General features: G+C 36.2%; 1 protein-coding gene across 39 annotated transcripts in view; it reads right to left on the minus strand.

Annotated features, from left to right (window-relative positions):
- The window catches only part of VPS13B (vacuolar protein sorting 13 homolog B), an 851,071-nt gene that overhangs the window by 661,939 nt on the left and 173,501 nt on the right, over positions 1 to 15,631 (minus strand). For 38 of the 39 annotated variants that reach the window (XR_008702388.1, XM_055546536.1, XM_055546537.1 and 35 more), the window contains one exon: positions 12,332 to 12,513. Coding sequence is in view for 38 of the 39 variants with exons in the window: in XM_055546536.1 (XP_055402511.1) it covers positions 12,332 to 12,513 (182 nt within the window). In the remaining variant the exon portion in view is untranslated. Of the gene's footprint in view, positions 1 to 8,175; positions 8,383 to 12,331; positions 12,514 to 15,631 lie in introns of those variants that run through there. The other variant, XM_055546567.1, reaches the window with a different exon arrangement.

Genomic DNA, 15,631 nt, shown 5'->3' on the forward strand with positions numbered 1-15,631 from the left:
TATACAAATAGCAAACAGGTACACAAAAATGTCCTCAGCATCACTAATCATTAGGGAAATGCAAATCAAAACCACAAGGAGGTATCACCTCATACTTGTTAGACTATCTATCATTAAAAAAGAGAGAAAAAAATAACAAACGCTGGCCAGGAAATGTGGAGGAAAGAGAACCTTTGAGCAGTGCTGCTGGGATTGTAAACTGGCCTGACTATAATGGAGAACAGAATGCAAGTTACTCAAAAAATTAAAAATAGAACTATCATTTGACCCAGCAAATTTTCTTCTGGGTCTATGTCCAAAGGAAATAAAATCATACGTGAAAGAGATATCTGCACTCTCATGATCACTGCAGCATTATTTACATAGCCAAGATATGAGAACAACCAAAGTCTCTACCAACCGATGAATGGATAAAGAAAATACGAAAATATGCTGCAAACACACATGGAATACTCAAGTTCAGTCACACAGTCGTGCCCGACTCTTTGTAACCCCATGGACTGCCGCACGCCAGACCTCCCTGTCCATCACCAACTCCCGGAGTTTATTCAAACTCATGTCCATTGAGTTGGTGATGCTATCCAACCATCTCATCCTCTGTCATCCCCCTTCTCCTCCTGCCTTAAATCTTTTTCAGCATCAAGGTCTTTTCAAATGAGTCAGCTCTTCGCATCAGGCGGCCAAAGTATTTGAGTTTCAGCTTCAGCATCAGTCCTTCCAAAGAGTATTCAGGACTGATTTCCTTTAGGATGGACTGGTTTTATCTCCTTGCAGTCCAAGGGACTCTCAAGAGTCTTTTCCAACACCACAGTTCAAAAGCATCAATTCTTCGGCTTTCAGCTTTCTTTACAGTCGAACTCTCACATCCATACATGACTACTGGAAAAACCATAGCCTTGACTAGACGGACCTTTGTTGACAAGTAATGTTCTCTGCTTTTTAATAAGCTGTCTAGGTGGGTCATAACTTTTCTTCCAAGGACCAAGTGTCTTTTAATTTCATGGCTGCAGTCACCATCTGCAGTGATTTTGGAGGCCCCAAAGATAAAGTCTCTCACTGTTTCCATTGTTTCCCCATCTATTTGCCATGAATTGATGGGACCAGATGCCGTGATCTTAGTTTTCTGAATGTTGAGCTTTAAGCCAACTTTTTCACTCTCCTCTTTCATTTTCATCAAGAGGCTCTTTATTTCTTCTTTGCTTTCTGCCATGATGGAGGTGTCATCTGCATATCTGAGGTTATTGATATTTCTCCTTGCAATCTTGATTCTAGCTTCTGCTTCATCCAGCCCAGCACTTCTCATGATGTACTCTGCACAGAGGTTAAATAAGCAGGGTGACAGCATACAGCCTTGTCCCTATTTGGAACCAGTCTGTTGTTCCATGTTCAGTTCTCACTGTTGCTTCTTGAACTGCATACAGATTTCTCAAGAGGCAGGTCAGGTGGTCTGGTATTCCCATCTCTTTCAGAATTTTCCATAGATTGCTGTGATTCACACAGTCAAAGGCTTTGGTGTAGTCAATAAAGCAGAAGTAGATGTTTTTCTGGAACTCTCTTGCTTTTTTTATGATTGAACAGATGTTGGCAATTTGATCTCTGGTTCCTCTTTTTCTAAATCCAGCTTGAACTTCTGGAATTTCACGGTTCACGTACTGTTGAAGCCTGACTTGAAGAATTTTGAGCATTACTTTGGTAGCATGTGAGATGACTGCAACTGTGCGGTAGTTTGAGCATTCTTTGGCATTGCCTTTCTTTGGGATTGGAATGAAAGCAGACCTTTCCCAGTCCTGTGGCCACTGCTGAGTTTTCCAAAAGTATTCCACAGAATATTATTCAATCAAAAAAACAAAGGAAATTCTGGCATTTCTCTCTCTCACACACACACACAAGAAAAGGTGGCCCTTAAGGGCCATCTTAAGTGAAATAAGTCAAGAAAGGCAAATACTGTTTGATCTCACATATATGTTGAGAGTAGGAGAGGAGACTTCACAGAAAAAGAGACCAGATTTGTGATTACAACAGGCAGAGTATAGAGGGTAGAGAAATTGGATAAAGGCAGTCAAAAGGTGGGTAAGGAAACTGGATAAAAGTAGTCCAAAGGTGGGCTGCCCAGGAAGCTCAGCTGTTAAAGAATCCACCTGCAATGCATGAGAACCTGGTTCAATTCCTGGATCAGGAAGTTACCCTGGAGAAGTGATAGGCTACCCATTCCGTATTCTTGGACTTCCCTGGTGGTTCAGCTGGTAAAGAATCTGACTGCAATGTGAGACACCTGGGTTTGAGGCCTGGGTTGGGAAGATTCCCTACAGGAGGGCATGGCAAACCACTCCAGTATTCCTGGGCTTCCTTGGTGGCTCAGACAGAAAAGAATCCACCTGCAATGCAGGAGACCTGGGCTCAGTCCCTGGATTGGGAAGATTCTCTGGAGGAGGGCATGGCAATCCACTCCAGTGTTCTTGCCTAGAGAATCCCCATGGACAGAGGAGCCCGAAAGGTTACAGTCCACGGGGGCACAGAGTTGGAAACCACTGAATGACTCAGCGCAGTCAAAAGATATATATTTCCACTTATAAAATAAATGAGGGACTTCCCTATAGCTCAAATGATAAAGAATCTGCGTGCAATGTAGGAGACCTGGGTTCAATCCCTGAGTCAGTAAGATCCCCTGGAGAAGGAAATGGCAATCCACTCCAGTATTCCTGCCTGGAGAATCCCATGGACAGGAGCCTAGTGGGCTACATTCCATGGGATCACAAAGAGGTGGACACGACTAAGTGACTAGCACACACACAAACACACATATAAAATAAATAAGTACTGGAAATGTAAAACACAACATGATGACTATAGCTAACTGCTGAGTATTATATTTGAAAGTTGCTAAAGGAATAAATCCTGTAAGTTCTCATCGCAAGGGGAAAAATATTTTCTTTTTTTATTCTAAATATACAAGGCAATGGATAGTAATTAAACTTACTGTAGTAATCATTTCCCAATAAGTGAAAGGCAAGTCATTATGCTGCATGACTATTTTAACAATATTGATTCCTCCAATCCATGAGCATGAGTATCTTTTTCATTTGTGTCTTTGCTATTTATTTTATTAAATTATTATTCTGATTTAAACATCAAAAAGTCTTACTGGTAATTTTAATGCAAATTTAACTCAAGTATTTTTATTTATAGCCAAGGATAAATTAAGAATCAATACTTCTATCTAGAAAGAAAATTTTATCACAGTTCAAAATACATGTTTCAGAACGCACTGGACATACATGTTGAGGGAAGTAGTGAGGGATAGAAAAGGTGTATCACTATACCTCAATCTTTTCCCTAAACGGTTAAAGAACTGTTCAACAACTCCAAAACCCTTTTTATATGCACACCTGGGAAGAATACCAAATCCGAAACTTTCCTCAGAGTTACACTGATGTGGTTTCAGACCAGATGTTTAAATGTTACAGTATGTACATTTTCTTCCCCTCTTCTAAGGCAGAAGTAAAGTAAGAGGAATATTTGACTTCACTCCACAAGAGACCTATTTAATAGTTTGGCGGTTATGTAAGTAAAGGTAGCTTGGCTAAGTCAATGTTGACGACATACAGAACGACATGATCCTAATGAGTTGGAAAATATTGGCTCTCATGAGAATAGACCAGATGCTACTGAGCTGAGAAAGCTACTGTATTATTGAATTTCATTTTTATGAGGTAAAATTTATTATTCAACCATTAAGGTATCCCACATGAAATCTTGCATAAAATACTTTTACAGTTACATTCTGGAAAGTAGATTTTTATTTTAACATTAAGACAACACTTAAATAACAGATTCAAATGTCCATTTGATCACCTTGCACATAGATTTTAAAGTCTGTAAGTAATTTCCCAACAAAGACCAGAGCTAGACTGTCAACAAAACAATGAACTATCTGAATAAAGAAAAAGAAATAACAAGTCTTCGTTTCCCTGAGCAAACAAAAGCCATGTGTGACTTTGTATTTTAACCCTGAGCAAAAGGACAAAACTTATAACCTATATGATATGAGCACCATCAGAAACAAACAATAAAAATGTGTAAATCAAGATCTCAATTACTAATACATACTTACTTCCAACTTTAATATCTCTGCTTTATTATTTATAACTTTTTATTACTTTAACTAAATTCCCAATATTTTATATTCTTTCATTACATGATTTCTATGGAATAGAAAACTTTGATTATCTTACTTTTATTCTGTTCTTATTTACCAGAGAGTTTGGTAGATGTAACAAAAACAAATAGTAACAGAAAGGTCCAAAGCCCTGGCTTCAAAAACTAGCTTACTTCATGAATATCTCTGGGATGATACATGAGAAATACACTGGATTGCTCTAAGCAAAACTTTTCACACCATGTAACGGAGGATACATAACCTGCTGACATCAATATTACAAGTAAGATAAACAGAAATTAATGTATGAGAAATAGCCTAAAAAAGGTGAGTCAATTCAGATTGTTCAAGTAAGTCTTATGGTATCCAGTCCCTGCAAAATGCAGCTCAGTAAAGGAAAAATGCATGGTAGACAACTGTATAGTATGTGAAAAGCAGATTAAAGGACACAGTTTCATATACTTCTAGCATCCCACTGCACTTCAATATTCTGTTGCTCCACTCCTGTTTGGAATCTCTAGCAGAAGAGAGAATACATGGTTCTTCACAGCTGACCAAGAGCCTGGTATAGCCTCTTGTAAACAACTATATTAAAAAGGCACAATGCACAATCTCTTCAATAAGCTCAAACAAGACCTTACCTACATCTTGAATTTTGTTCTTCTTTTATATAATTCACTACTTTGTTATCCTATTTACTTTCTTCCTTATTCTTTGAATTTACCTTTTCCCTATTATCTTCTCAGCTAAAACACTGGATCAATGAGACTCCAATTCTGACAGTCATTATCTCGGTCTCCAAGAACCTCACACCTTACAACCACTTTCATAAGCAATATTCCCGGGTGTATGATGCCAGCAGGAACCTATAGCCAGGACAAGACAACAAATGCACTCCACAAACAATACTGCATTTCACAAATACTCTAGGAGTAGATCAACAAATATTATCACCATTTTCTAAATAAAAAAAGTAACAAATAAAATGAAACAAATTGCCCTTTGTTTAGACATAAATAGATGACCATGCTATAATTCAGTATATTTTAATAGTTGAAAACTAAAAATACTCTTATTATCTGAGAGAGATAGTAAGGCAGTCACTATACCAGGATCTATATGTAACAGATTAATATAACTCAAGGCACAAAATTATATCTCTAACAAGCATTAGCACAGAAAGTTTTTCCTACTTATTTTAATAATTGTTAATTTTATTCTCTTTTTAAAAGGCTGAGAAGAAAAATCCAGTGTAACTTTAAGAACATGTAGCATAATTCAATATTTACACAGATATTTGCATAAAGAGAACACAGAGTCTATTAAAATAATAAATAAATGATACAGAGGCTATAAAGAAAATGTCTTTTCTTCCTTAAAGGGATTTGCAGTTTTAATATTTGAAACAAAATTTGATGTTTCATTTCTGAAGCACCATTATTACCTAATATCTAAAGACAAGTGCATAAGGCTGTTGCATATTCTATGACCCAGTGAAATCTATCAACCTAAAGTTACTTGATTTTACATATATAGACATGTTTAATACCTTCGGTTATTAAAAGAGAAAATATTAATTAAGATTAAATAGGTATTTTTAAGAAACTAATGAGGTGAATAAAATAGTAAAAAAAAAAAAACTCTGTACCTTTAAACCAAGAATAAAGGATTATTATTCTGGGCTTAGTTTTCTTTATATAAAAATGCTGCATAGGAAGTACAATTATTGCTCTACTGCTAAAAGGTAATGCTCAAAATCCTTCAAGGTAGGATTCAGCAGTACCTGAACCAAGAACCTACAGATGTAGAAGCTGGATTTAGAAAAAGAAGAAGAACCAGAGATCAAATTGCCAACATCCATTTAATAAAAGAAAAAGCAAGAGAATTCCAGAAAAAGAGCTACTTCTGCTTCATTGACTATGCTGAAACCTTTGACTGTGTGAATTTCAACAAACTGTGGAAAATTCTTAAAGAGACGAGAATACAAAACTACCTTACCTCCCTCCTGAGAAACCTGTATGCAAGTCAAGAAGCAACAGTTACAACCTGGCATGGAACAAAGGACTAGTTCAAAATTGGGAAAGGAGTACATCAAGGCTGTATACTGTCACCCTAATTATTTAAATTCTCTGCAGAGTACATCATGTGAAATGTCCGGCTGGATAAAGCTCAAGCTGGAATCAAGATTGCCGAGAGAAATATCAACAACCTAAGATATGCAGATGGTACCACTCTAATGGCAGAAAGCAAAGATGAACTAAAGAACCTCTTGATGAAGGTGAAAGAGGAGAGTAAAAAAGCTGACTTAAAACTCAACAATCAAAAAACTAAGACCATGGCATCCAGTCCCATCGTTTCTTTGCAAACAGATGGGGAGGAAAGTGAAAACAGTGACAGACTTTATTTTCTTGGGCTCCAAAATCACTGCAGATGGTGACAATGGTCATGAAATTAACAGACACTTGCCCCTTGGAAGAAAAACTATGACAATCATAGACAGCATATTAAGAAGCAGAGACATTACTTTATCAACGAAAGTCAAACAGTCAAAGCTACGGCTTTTCCAGGAGTCATGTCTGGATGTAAGAGTTGGACCATAAAGGAGGCTGAGCACCAAAGAATTGATGCTGTCGAATTATGGTGCTGGAGAAGACTCCTGAGACTCCCTTGGACAGCAAGGAGATCAAACCAGTTCATCCTAAAGGAAATCAACCCTGAATATTCATGGGAAGGACTGATGATGAAGCTGAAACTCCATACTTTGGCCACCTGATGCGAAGAACTGACTTATTTGAAACGACCTTGATGCTGGGGAAGACTGAGGGCAGGAGGAGAAGGGGGTAACAGAGGATGAGATGATTGGATGGCATCATTGACTCAATGGACATGAGTTTGAGCAAACTCCAGGAGATAGTGAAGGACAGGGAGGTCTGGTGTCCTGCAGTCCATAGGGCCGCAAAGAGTTAGACACAACTGAGTGACCAAACAGCAAAAGCACTGTACTAAGAATAAAATGAAAAGAGTAAGATTTGGGGGGGCGAGATGGGAGCAAAAAAAATAAATAAATAAAACTAGACACTTGGGAATCAGGCTTTTAAAAAATATTTTAGCTGATTAATTCAATGATACACTTTATATCTGCTTCATTTGATAAAAATAAGAAATCTTAGAAAAGAGATAAAAACTTCCTAACACATTTCATTTTCCTCAACTCCCTTAATCTCCAAAAAAATTAGTCCCAGATTATCAGGTTACAAACCATTTAATCTGTGATTACTTATCTATTCAATTTTTTTAAGACTATGGCAGAATCCTATCAGGAGAGAATGTTTTCAGAGTAAGAAATTTTAAATAAGATGCTTTTACATACCACAGTCCATTCAATAAATTCAGAAAAGGAAATATGAAATTAATTTGTCAGATTGAATATTATAAAGTAAGTATGATCAAAAATTAGTATGAATTTTTAGGCTATCTAAGCAACAAAAACAAAAATTTTAAATAAAGGTAGATTAATAAGATGAGATGACTGAAGAGCCTTGTGATAGGGTGAAAAAGCTGGCTTAAAACTCGACATTGAAAAATAAGATCATAAGACTAGGGAGAGGGTGGGAAGATTTGGGAGAATGGCATTGAAACATGTAAAATATCATGTATGAAATGAGTTGCCAATCCAGGTTCGATGCACGAAACTGGATGCTTGGGGCTGGAGCACTGGGACGACCCAGAGGGATGGAATGGGGAGGGAGGAGGGAGGAGGGTTCAGGATGGGGAACACATGTATACCTGTGGCGGATTCATTTTGATATTTGGCAAAACTAATACAGTTATGTAAAGTTTAAAAATAAAAAAAATAAATAAATAAATAAATAAATAAAAAAAAAAAGAAAAGAAAAATAAGATCATGGCATACGGTCCCATCACTTCATGACAAATATAAGGGGAAAAAGTGGAAACAGTGACAGACTTTATTTTCTTGGATTCCAAAATCACTGCAGAAGGTGACTGCAGTCATGAAATTAAAAGATGCTTGCTCCTTGTTAAAAAGCTATGACAAACCTAGAGAGCATATTAAAGAGACACCACTTTGCCAACGAAGATCCAAACATGTTTTTCTCATGTAGTCATGTACGGATGTGAGAGTTGTACCATAAAGACAGCTGAGCGCCAAAGAATTGATGCTTTCGAACTGTGGTGCTGAAGAAGCCTCTTGATAGTTTCATGGACTGCAAGGAGATCAAACCAGTCAATCCTAAAGGAAATCAACTCTGAATATTCACTGGAAGGACTGATGCAGAAAAGTCCCTGATCCTGGGAAAAACTGAAGGCAAACGGAAAACAGTATGGCCGAGGATGAGCCGTTTAGACAGTATCACCAACTCTATGAACATGAATTTGAGCAAACTCCGGCAGATAGTGAAGGACAGGAAAATCCGGCGTGCAGCAGTCCATGGGTCCCAAGAGTCAGATACGACTTAGCAACTGAACATCAAACAACAAATACTATGAGATACCCAACCAAAAAACAAAACAAACAAAAAACTCTGGAAGGAATGTCACAGAAAATAGAAATTTGATAAACAACAACAACAACAAAAAGAATTAGTTAATTTCAAACAGTGATAAATGCTTCTGCCAAAGAAAGGCTTCACTGTAGACGATTCAGGTGAAAATCTGAAAGAAAAGCTTTTGTACAGTAACTCTACATAAAATAATGGTCATATGAATGGCAATGACAAAATGTTTTAGTCCCTTAGGGCTGCTACCAGAAAGTTATTTCTCTCAGTTCTGGATACAGAAAGTCCAAAATCAGTCTGCCAGCATGGTCACGGTCTGGTGAGAACCACCTCCTGCTCCAGACTACCTACTTCTTCGTCTGTCCTCAGATGATAGCAGGGTTAAGGGAGCTACTCTCTGGCCTCTTTTAATATGGACACTGATCTCATGACTACACTCTCATGATCTAATCAACCCCCAAAGGCTCCACATTTCCTAATGCCATGAAATGGCATTAGAATTTCAACATATGAATTTTTGTGGGACACAAACATTCGGACCACAACACATAATTCAATCCAGTTAAAACAGTCATCAATTTAAAACATTTTTTTAACAAGATAAAATTCATGTAACATAAAATTCATCCTTTTAAAGTGTACAATTAAGAGGAATTTACCATATTCACAAGAGTGAAAACTTCACCACTATCTACTTCAAGAACATTTTCATCAATCCAAAAGAAACTCATGAAGTCATTCCCCATCCCTCCTTTCCCCAGGCTCTGGCAACCATTAATCTACTACTTCTCTCTATGGATCCACCTATTCTAAGCATTTCATAAAACTAGAATCAAAATATGAGACTTTTTGCATCGGGCTTCTTCTAATTAGCGTTAATATTTTCAAGGTTCATCCACATAAGATAATGAAGTATCAGTACCTCATTCCTTTTTATGTCAGAATAATATTTCATTGTAAAGATATAACATATTTTGCTTATCCATTCATCAGTAAGAGACATTTGTACTGTTTCCACCTTTGGCTGTTAAGAATACATGCTATGTGATCTCCATTACATGTGGAATTTTAAAAGGTCAAATTCATAGAAGCAGAGGGCAGAATACTGTTTACCAGAAGTAGGGAAGTGGGGGAAATAAGAGATATTGATCAAAGAATACAGAGATGCAGTTTTATACAATGAGTAAATTCTAGAAATCTAAAGTACAGCATGATGATTTTAGGTAATAATACTATATCATATACTGGAAATTTGTTAAGAGTAAATTTCAGGTGCTCTCATCATAGGAAAAAAAATGGTACTTATGTGAGAAGGTATGTTAATTAGCTTGACTGGTAATCATTTCACTAAATATATAAAAACATCATGTTGCACACCTTAAATATATAAAATTGTTATTAAAAAATAAATACTTTTGGGAATTCCTGAGTGGTCCAGTGGTTAACACTCTATGCTTTCACTTCAAGGGGCATGGGTTTGATCCCTGGTTGGGGAACTAAGAGTCCACATACTGCGCAGCATGAAGAAAAATAATTTTTTTATTTTTTAATAAAAATAAATCAATAAACACTTCTGCATGCAAAAAGGAAAAGTGAACAATGCTATGAATTCATGTATAAGATGTTATGTAGATATGTGTTTTCAATTCTCAGCTACATATATATATATATATATATATATATATATATATATATATATGTGTGTGTGTGTGTGTAAAACTGCTGGGTTATATCCCAGATGGTACTAGAGGTAAAGAACCCATCTGTCAATGCAGGAGACCTAAGAGACCGGGTTTGATCCCTGAGTCTGGAGATCCCCTGGAGTGGGGCATGGCAACCCACTTCAGTATTCTTGCCTGGAGAATCTCCATGGACAAAGGAGCCTGGTGGATTACAGTCCACAGGGGTGCACAGAGTCGGACACAACTGAAGCAACTTAGTATGCACACACATTAACTCTACGTTTAACTTTTTGAAGAACAAACTGTTTTTCAAAGCAGTATCAGTTATTTTGTAAGTTAATAATTCAGTAAGAGGATACAAATTTCAAACAATTATACACAGGAAAATTAAATGAGAAAAATAGCATTTTTTTAAAAAGTAGGTAACTAAAACAGTATAAAAGGAAATGAAACAATATGATGATAGAAACAAAGACAAAAAAATACAATCACAAGTATAAATGAATTTACTAGCAAAAAGGCAGATTATAAAATTTGATCTAAAATATCTAGTTCTATGCTATTTCCAAGACATATACCTGAAGCATAAAAATATAGATAGGTTTTAAGTAAAATAATGAAAATAGAAGTACAGCAAAAACCAACGGAAGATAAAACAATTATAACTATGTTAATATGATAAAAATAGATATAATTGAAAAGACTATGAAACAGAGTCACTACATTTAATAAAAGCATCAAATCAAAAAGAGAATATAAATATGGATGTGTATAGGTGTATATACATATAAGAAGATCTGCACACTATCTCAGAGGATTTAGAGAATTCAAAGCCCTTTCATAAGCTAAGAACTTCTAAACAAATGAAACATCAGTCCTATAATCTCTTTATAGAATCCTAAAAACCTGACAAAAAACAACCATAAAACTTTGCATTAGGCAATGGCTATATCAAATTTTAAAAGGCTCTAATTAAACTGTGTCTTTTAAGAATTTATAAAACACTCCCCACAGTAAGGTCTGACCTTAAAACCTTAAAAAGCATTGTATAACAACAACAAAACCAAATTTATTTTAATAAATAAATAATGTATACAATAACATCTTAAGCATAACTACACTTAATAAAAATACATCCTTTTATGTTACCAACAAAAGTAACTTTATTTGAGCTGATAAAATGTAAAAGAAGCAAGCCTTCTCTAAATTTTTCCTATTTATGTATAAAGTGAGTGATAAGATGAATACTGGCATCAAAGTAAATTTTTAATTTTCAGTAGTTCATTCATTCAGGGTGTAAGACTCAAGTTTTTCACATAAATAAAATAAATAACTTGCTTACCAAATGCTAAAATACTGCAATCAAGAATTTTTTTCCAGCACCTCGGTTTGAGTTCCCTGATTCATACAGCAAATGGCCACAGGCTATCTATTTTACATATTGTAATGTAACAACCCAGTGGGGTGGAATGGGGAGGAAGGTGGGAGGGAGGTTCACAAGGGAGGGGACATATGTATACCTATGACTGATTCATATTGATGTTTGGCAGAAGCCAACACAATTCTGTAAAGCAATTATCTTTCAGTTAAAAAATAAATAAATTTAAAATAAAATAAAAAAAGGAATTTTATTCCACTCTACCAGCATAATCAAATATATTATATTTATCATTGACTTTAATCATTTCAAATATACACACTGATCCCCTCAAAAGTTGTCCAAGAATTTGAACAAAGACTTGGTAAAAAATAATCTCTTGCAAGTACAAAATATATCTACAAGTTGATGGCAGAGAACAAAAATGAATGACTTAACTCATATCTTGGATTTTCCACAGGAACTATAAATGCCTGCTTTCACAGAAATACACTTCAATTTAAGTTGATCATGCTATACAAATGAATTTGAATGATAAAATATTAGTCACATCTAATAAGAGTTTTCCATAGACCTGTCAAGAAGACGGTGTTCTTACCTACAGTCTGGAAAACTTCATTCATCAAAGCTTCATTAACTGCTAAAGAGCTGACATTTCCACTATGAGACCAACTTTGATATATTGCTTGAAGCAGAAGTGTCTGAGCTCTTGTAGCTTGAACTGTAAGATTTGGAAGCTCAAAAATGCCTTCAGTTATAGCAATCTGAGATCTTTTGGTCCTGCATAAGAAAACAGAAAGCATAACAAACAATATAGTAAGTGATATTTATAAAAAAAAAGAAATAAAATTGCAAGACAAAAAGGTATCCAGGGACATTATTTTAATTAGAGTTCCATCAACGAGAAATGCAATTCTACTAACTTTATTTCAGAACCTGTAACAATAATAAAAAATACAAGCTAGAATAATGTCCACACACATATTCATACACATATATACTGCTCGAGCATTATACTTTAATCAAGTCAATCATCAAAAATAAAAATAATACTAATTAATACTTAAAACAGGATTTACTAGTAGTAAATCCTTATTCTCTTTTCTTAAATATACTTTCTGCACAATTTAGAAAGGTTACTTTCATTTTACAGTTATTACAAAATATTGGCTACGTTCCTCATGTGGCACAATACATCCTTGAGCCTATTTTACATCCCACTGTTTGTGTCTCCCCTTCTCCCCTTGGTACCCACTACTTGGTTCTCTGTATCTGTGTGTCTGCTTCTTTTTTCTTTTTTTTCTTATTACACTCATTAGTTTGTTGTATTTTTTTTTAGATTCCACATATAAATGATATCATACAGTATTTGTCTTTGACTTATTTCAGTTAGCATAATATCTTTCAAGTTTATCCACATTGTTGCAAATGGCAAAATTTCATTCTTTTCTACAGCTGAGTAGTATTCCACTGTGTGTATATACACACACCACATCTTCTTTATCCATTCCTCTGTAGATGGACACTTGTTTCTATATCTTGGCAACTGCAAATAATGCTGCTTATGAACACTAGAGTACATTATCTTTCCAAATCAGTGTTTCTATTTTTTTTAAACATTTACCCAGGAGTTGAACTACTGGATCATATGATAGTTCTGTTTTTAGCTTTTTGAGAAATCTCCACACTGTTTTCCACAGAGGCTGCACCAATTTACATTTACTAAGCCAAATTCAATAAAATTTAAAGGAATGAAATCATACAGAACATATGTGCAGATTATACTGGAATTAAACTATAAATTACTAAAAGTATCTGTAAAATCCTCAGATATTTAGATATTAAAAACATAAAATACACTGAAGAACAGAGCAAATGAAATTGAGAAAGTCACACACAACTTTTGCAAAAGTATAAAATGATTTTAGAAAAGGACATTGATATGACTGTCTGAAAAGGATAACCTAAAATATACATAATTTATACTCCTGGAGAAAAGAACGAATAGAGAAAAAAAGTGCTATGGGCATTCATTTTAATAAAGTAACATGGAGGGACCAGGACTTTTCCAGAACTCCCCTTCTACAAAATTCCCTAACCTGTCCACTACAGACTAGTAAAAACAACCAGTGTATGGGGGCCACTTAACCGTACGACTATAAAGGGGTTTCAAGCAATACTCTATACTGATGAGACACTGACAGTCTCATGTTAATTGGTTACTTTTACATTTTCCAGGCAGGCTTTTTTTTTTTTTTTCTTTTGAAGTCTCTGCTGACACTATTCTATTTGTTTTTCGGCTGCGCTGTGCAGCATATGGGTTCTTAGTTTCCCAACCAGGTATCAAACCCATGTCCCTTGCATTGAAAGCACAGATTCTTAACCACAAGACCACCAAAGAAGAACCCTTCCAGAAATGCTTCTAATTTCAGTCATCTTTAAAGTCAATGGGCTCCTTTTCTATCCATTGGTATTGCAGCTAAGAACCATCTTGCTATTAATAATAAACCTAATATCCTTCAAAGTCAAGACTGGATTTTTACTTTGCAGTTCTAGGGTTGTAAAAAAAACAAAAAGAGCTACAATGCTACTATGACTTTGACTGTTTAGGTCTCACGTTAAGCCTAGCTGGTATTCACGCTTCATAGTAAAGCTGGTCTCTAGAAAAATCTATAAAATCAACGTATATTTATTAAATGCCCATGTACAGTAGTCAGGCACTACCTACTTAGGAAGTATCCCAGGTGGCACTAGTGGTAAAGAACCCACCGACAATGCAGGAGCCATAAGAGACACAGGTTTGATCCCTCGGTTGGGAAGATCCCCTGAAGAAGAGCAAGGCAATCCACTCCAGTATTCATCCCTGGAGAATCGCACTGACAGAGGAGCCTGTTGAACAACAGTCCATGGGGTCACAAAGACTAGGACATGACTGAGGCAAGTTAGTACTGCTGCTGCTGCTAAGTCACTTCAGTCATGTCCGACTCTGTGCGACCCCACAGACGGCAGCCTACCAGGCTCCCCCGTCCCTGGGATTCTCCAGGCAAGAACCCTGGAGTGGGTTGCCATTTCCTTCTCCAATGCATGAAAGTGAAAAGTGAAAGTGAAGTCCACTCAGTCATGTCCAACTCTTCCCGACCCCATGGACTGCAGCCTTCCAGGCTCCTCCATCCATGGGATTCTCCAGGCAAGAGTACTGGAGTGGGGTGCCATCGCCTTCTCCACAAGTTAGTACTAGCCATTTTAAAACATCAATGAACAAAAGAAAGAACAATAAAATAAAATCCCAGTGTCCTCATTTTAATGGGGATAGGAAACATTTTAAAAATCAATCAATAAACATAAACAAATGATTTAAGGAAGTCAGAAGACAAATGACCTCAGAAATAGGAAAAGAAGAGCATGGAACAGGAACTACTGAAGAGGGAGCAATTTCATATACAGTGGGTAGTTGTGGCTCAGCTGGTAAAGAATCCACCTGCAATGCGGGAGACCTGGGTTTGATCCCTGGGTTGGGAAGATCCCCGGAGAAGGGAAAGGCTACCCACTCCAGCATTCTGGCCTGGAGAATTCCATGGACTGTATAGTCGATGCAGTCGCAAAGAGTCGGACATGACTGAGCAACTTTCACACACACAGTGTAGATCTTATTAAAAGGAAACGTTTAATTCCAAGCAAAACTTCAGCAGACTAGAAGGAAGTAAGTGACAGTTCTGTAGATTTCTAGAGAGTGATTCAGGCAGATGATTCAGGTAGAATCCTAAGGACAGAGGAGCCTGGCAGGCTACAGTCCATGGGGTCACAAAGAGTTGGACACGACTTAGTGACTACACAATGAAAACAACATAATCATCCCTGCCCAATCTACCACAGAAACTACAGTTAAAATTAATTATGT

The sequence above is a fragment of the Bubalus kerabau genome, chromosome 14 (genome assembly GCF_029407905.1).
Source record: "Bubalus kerabau isolate K-KA32 ecotype Philippines breed swamp buffalo chromosome 14, PCC_UOA_SB_1v2, whole genome shotgun sequence".
Classification (NCBI taxonomy): domain Eukaryota; kingdom Metazoa; phylum Chordata; class Mammalia; order Artiodactyla; family Bovidae; genus Bubalus; species Bubalus kerabau.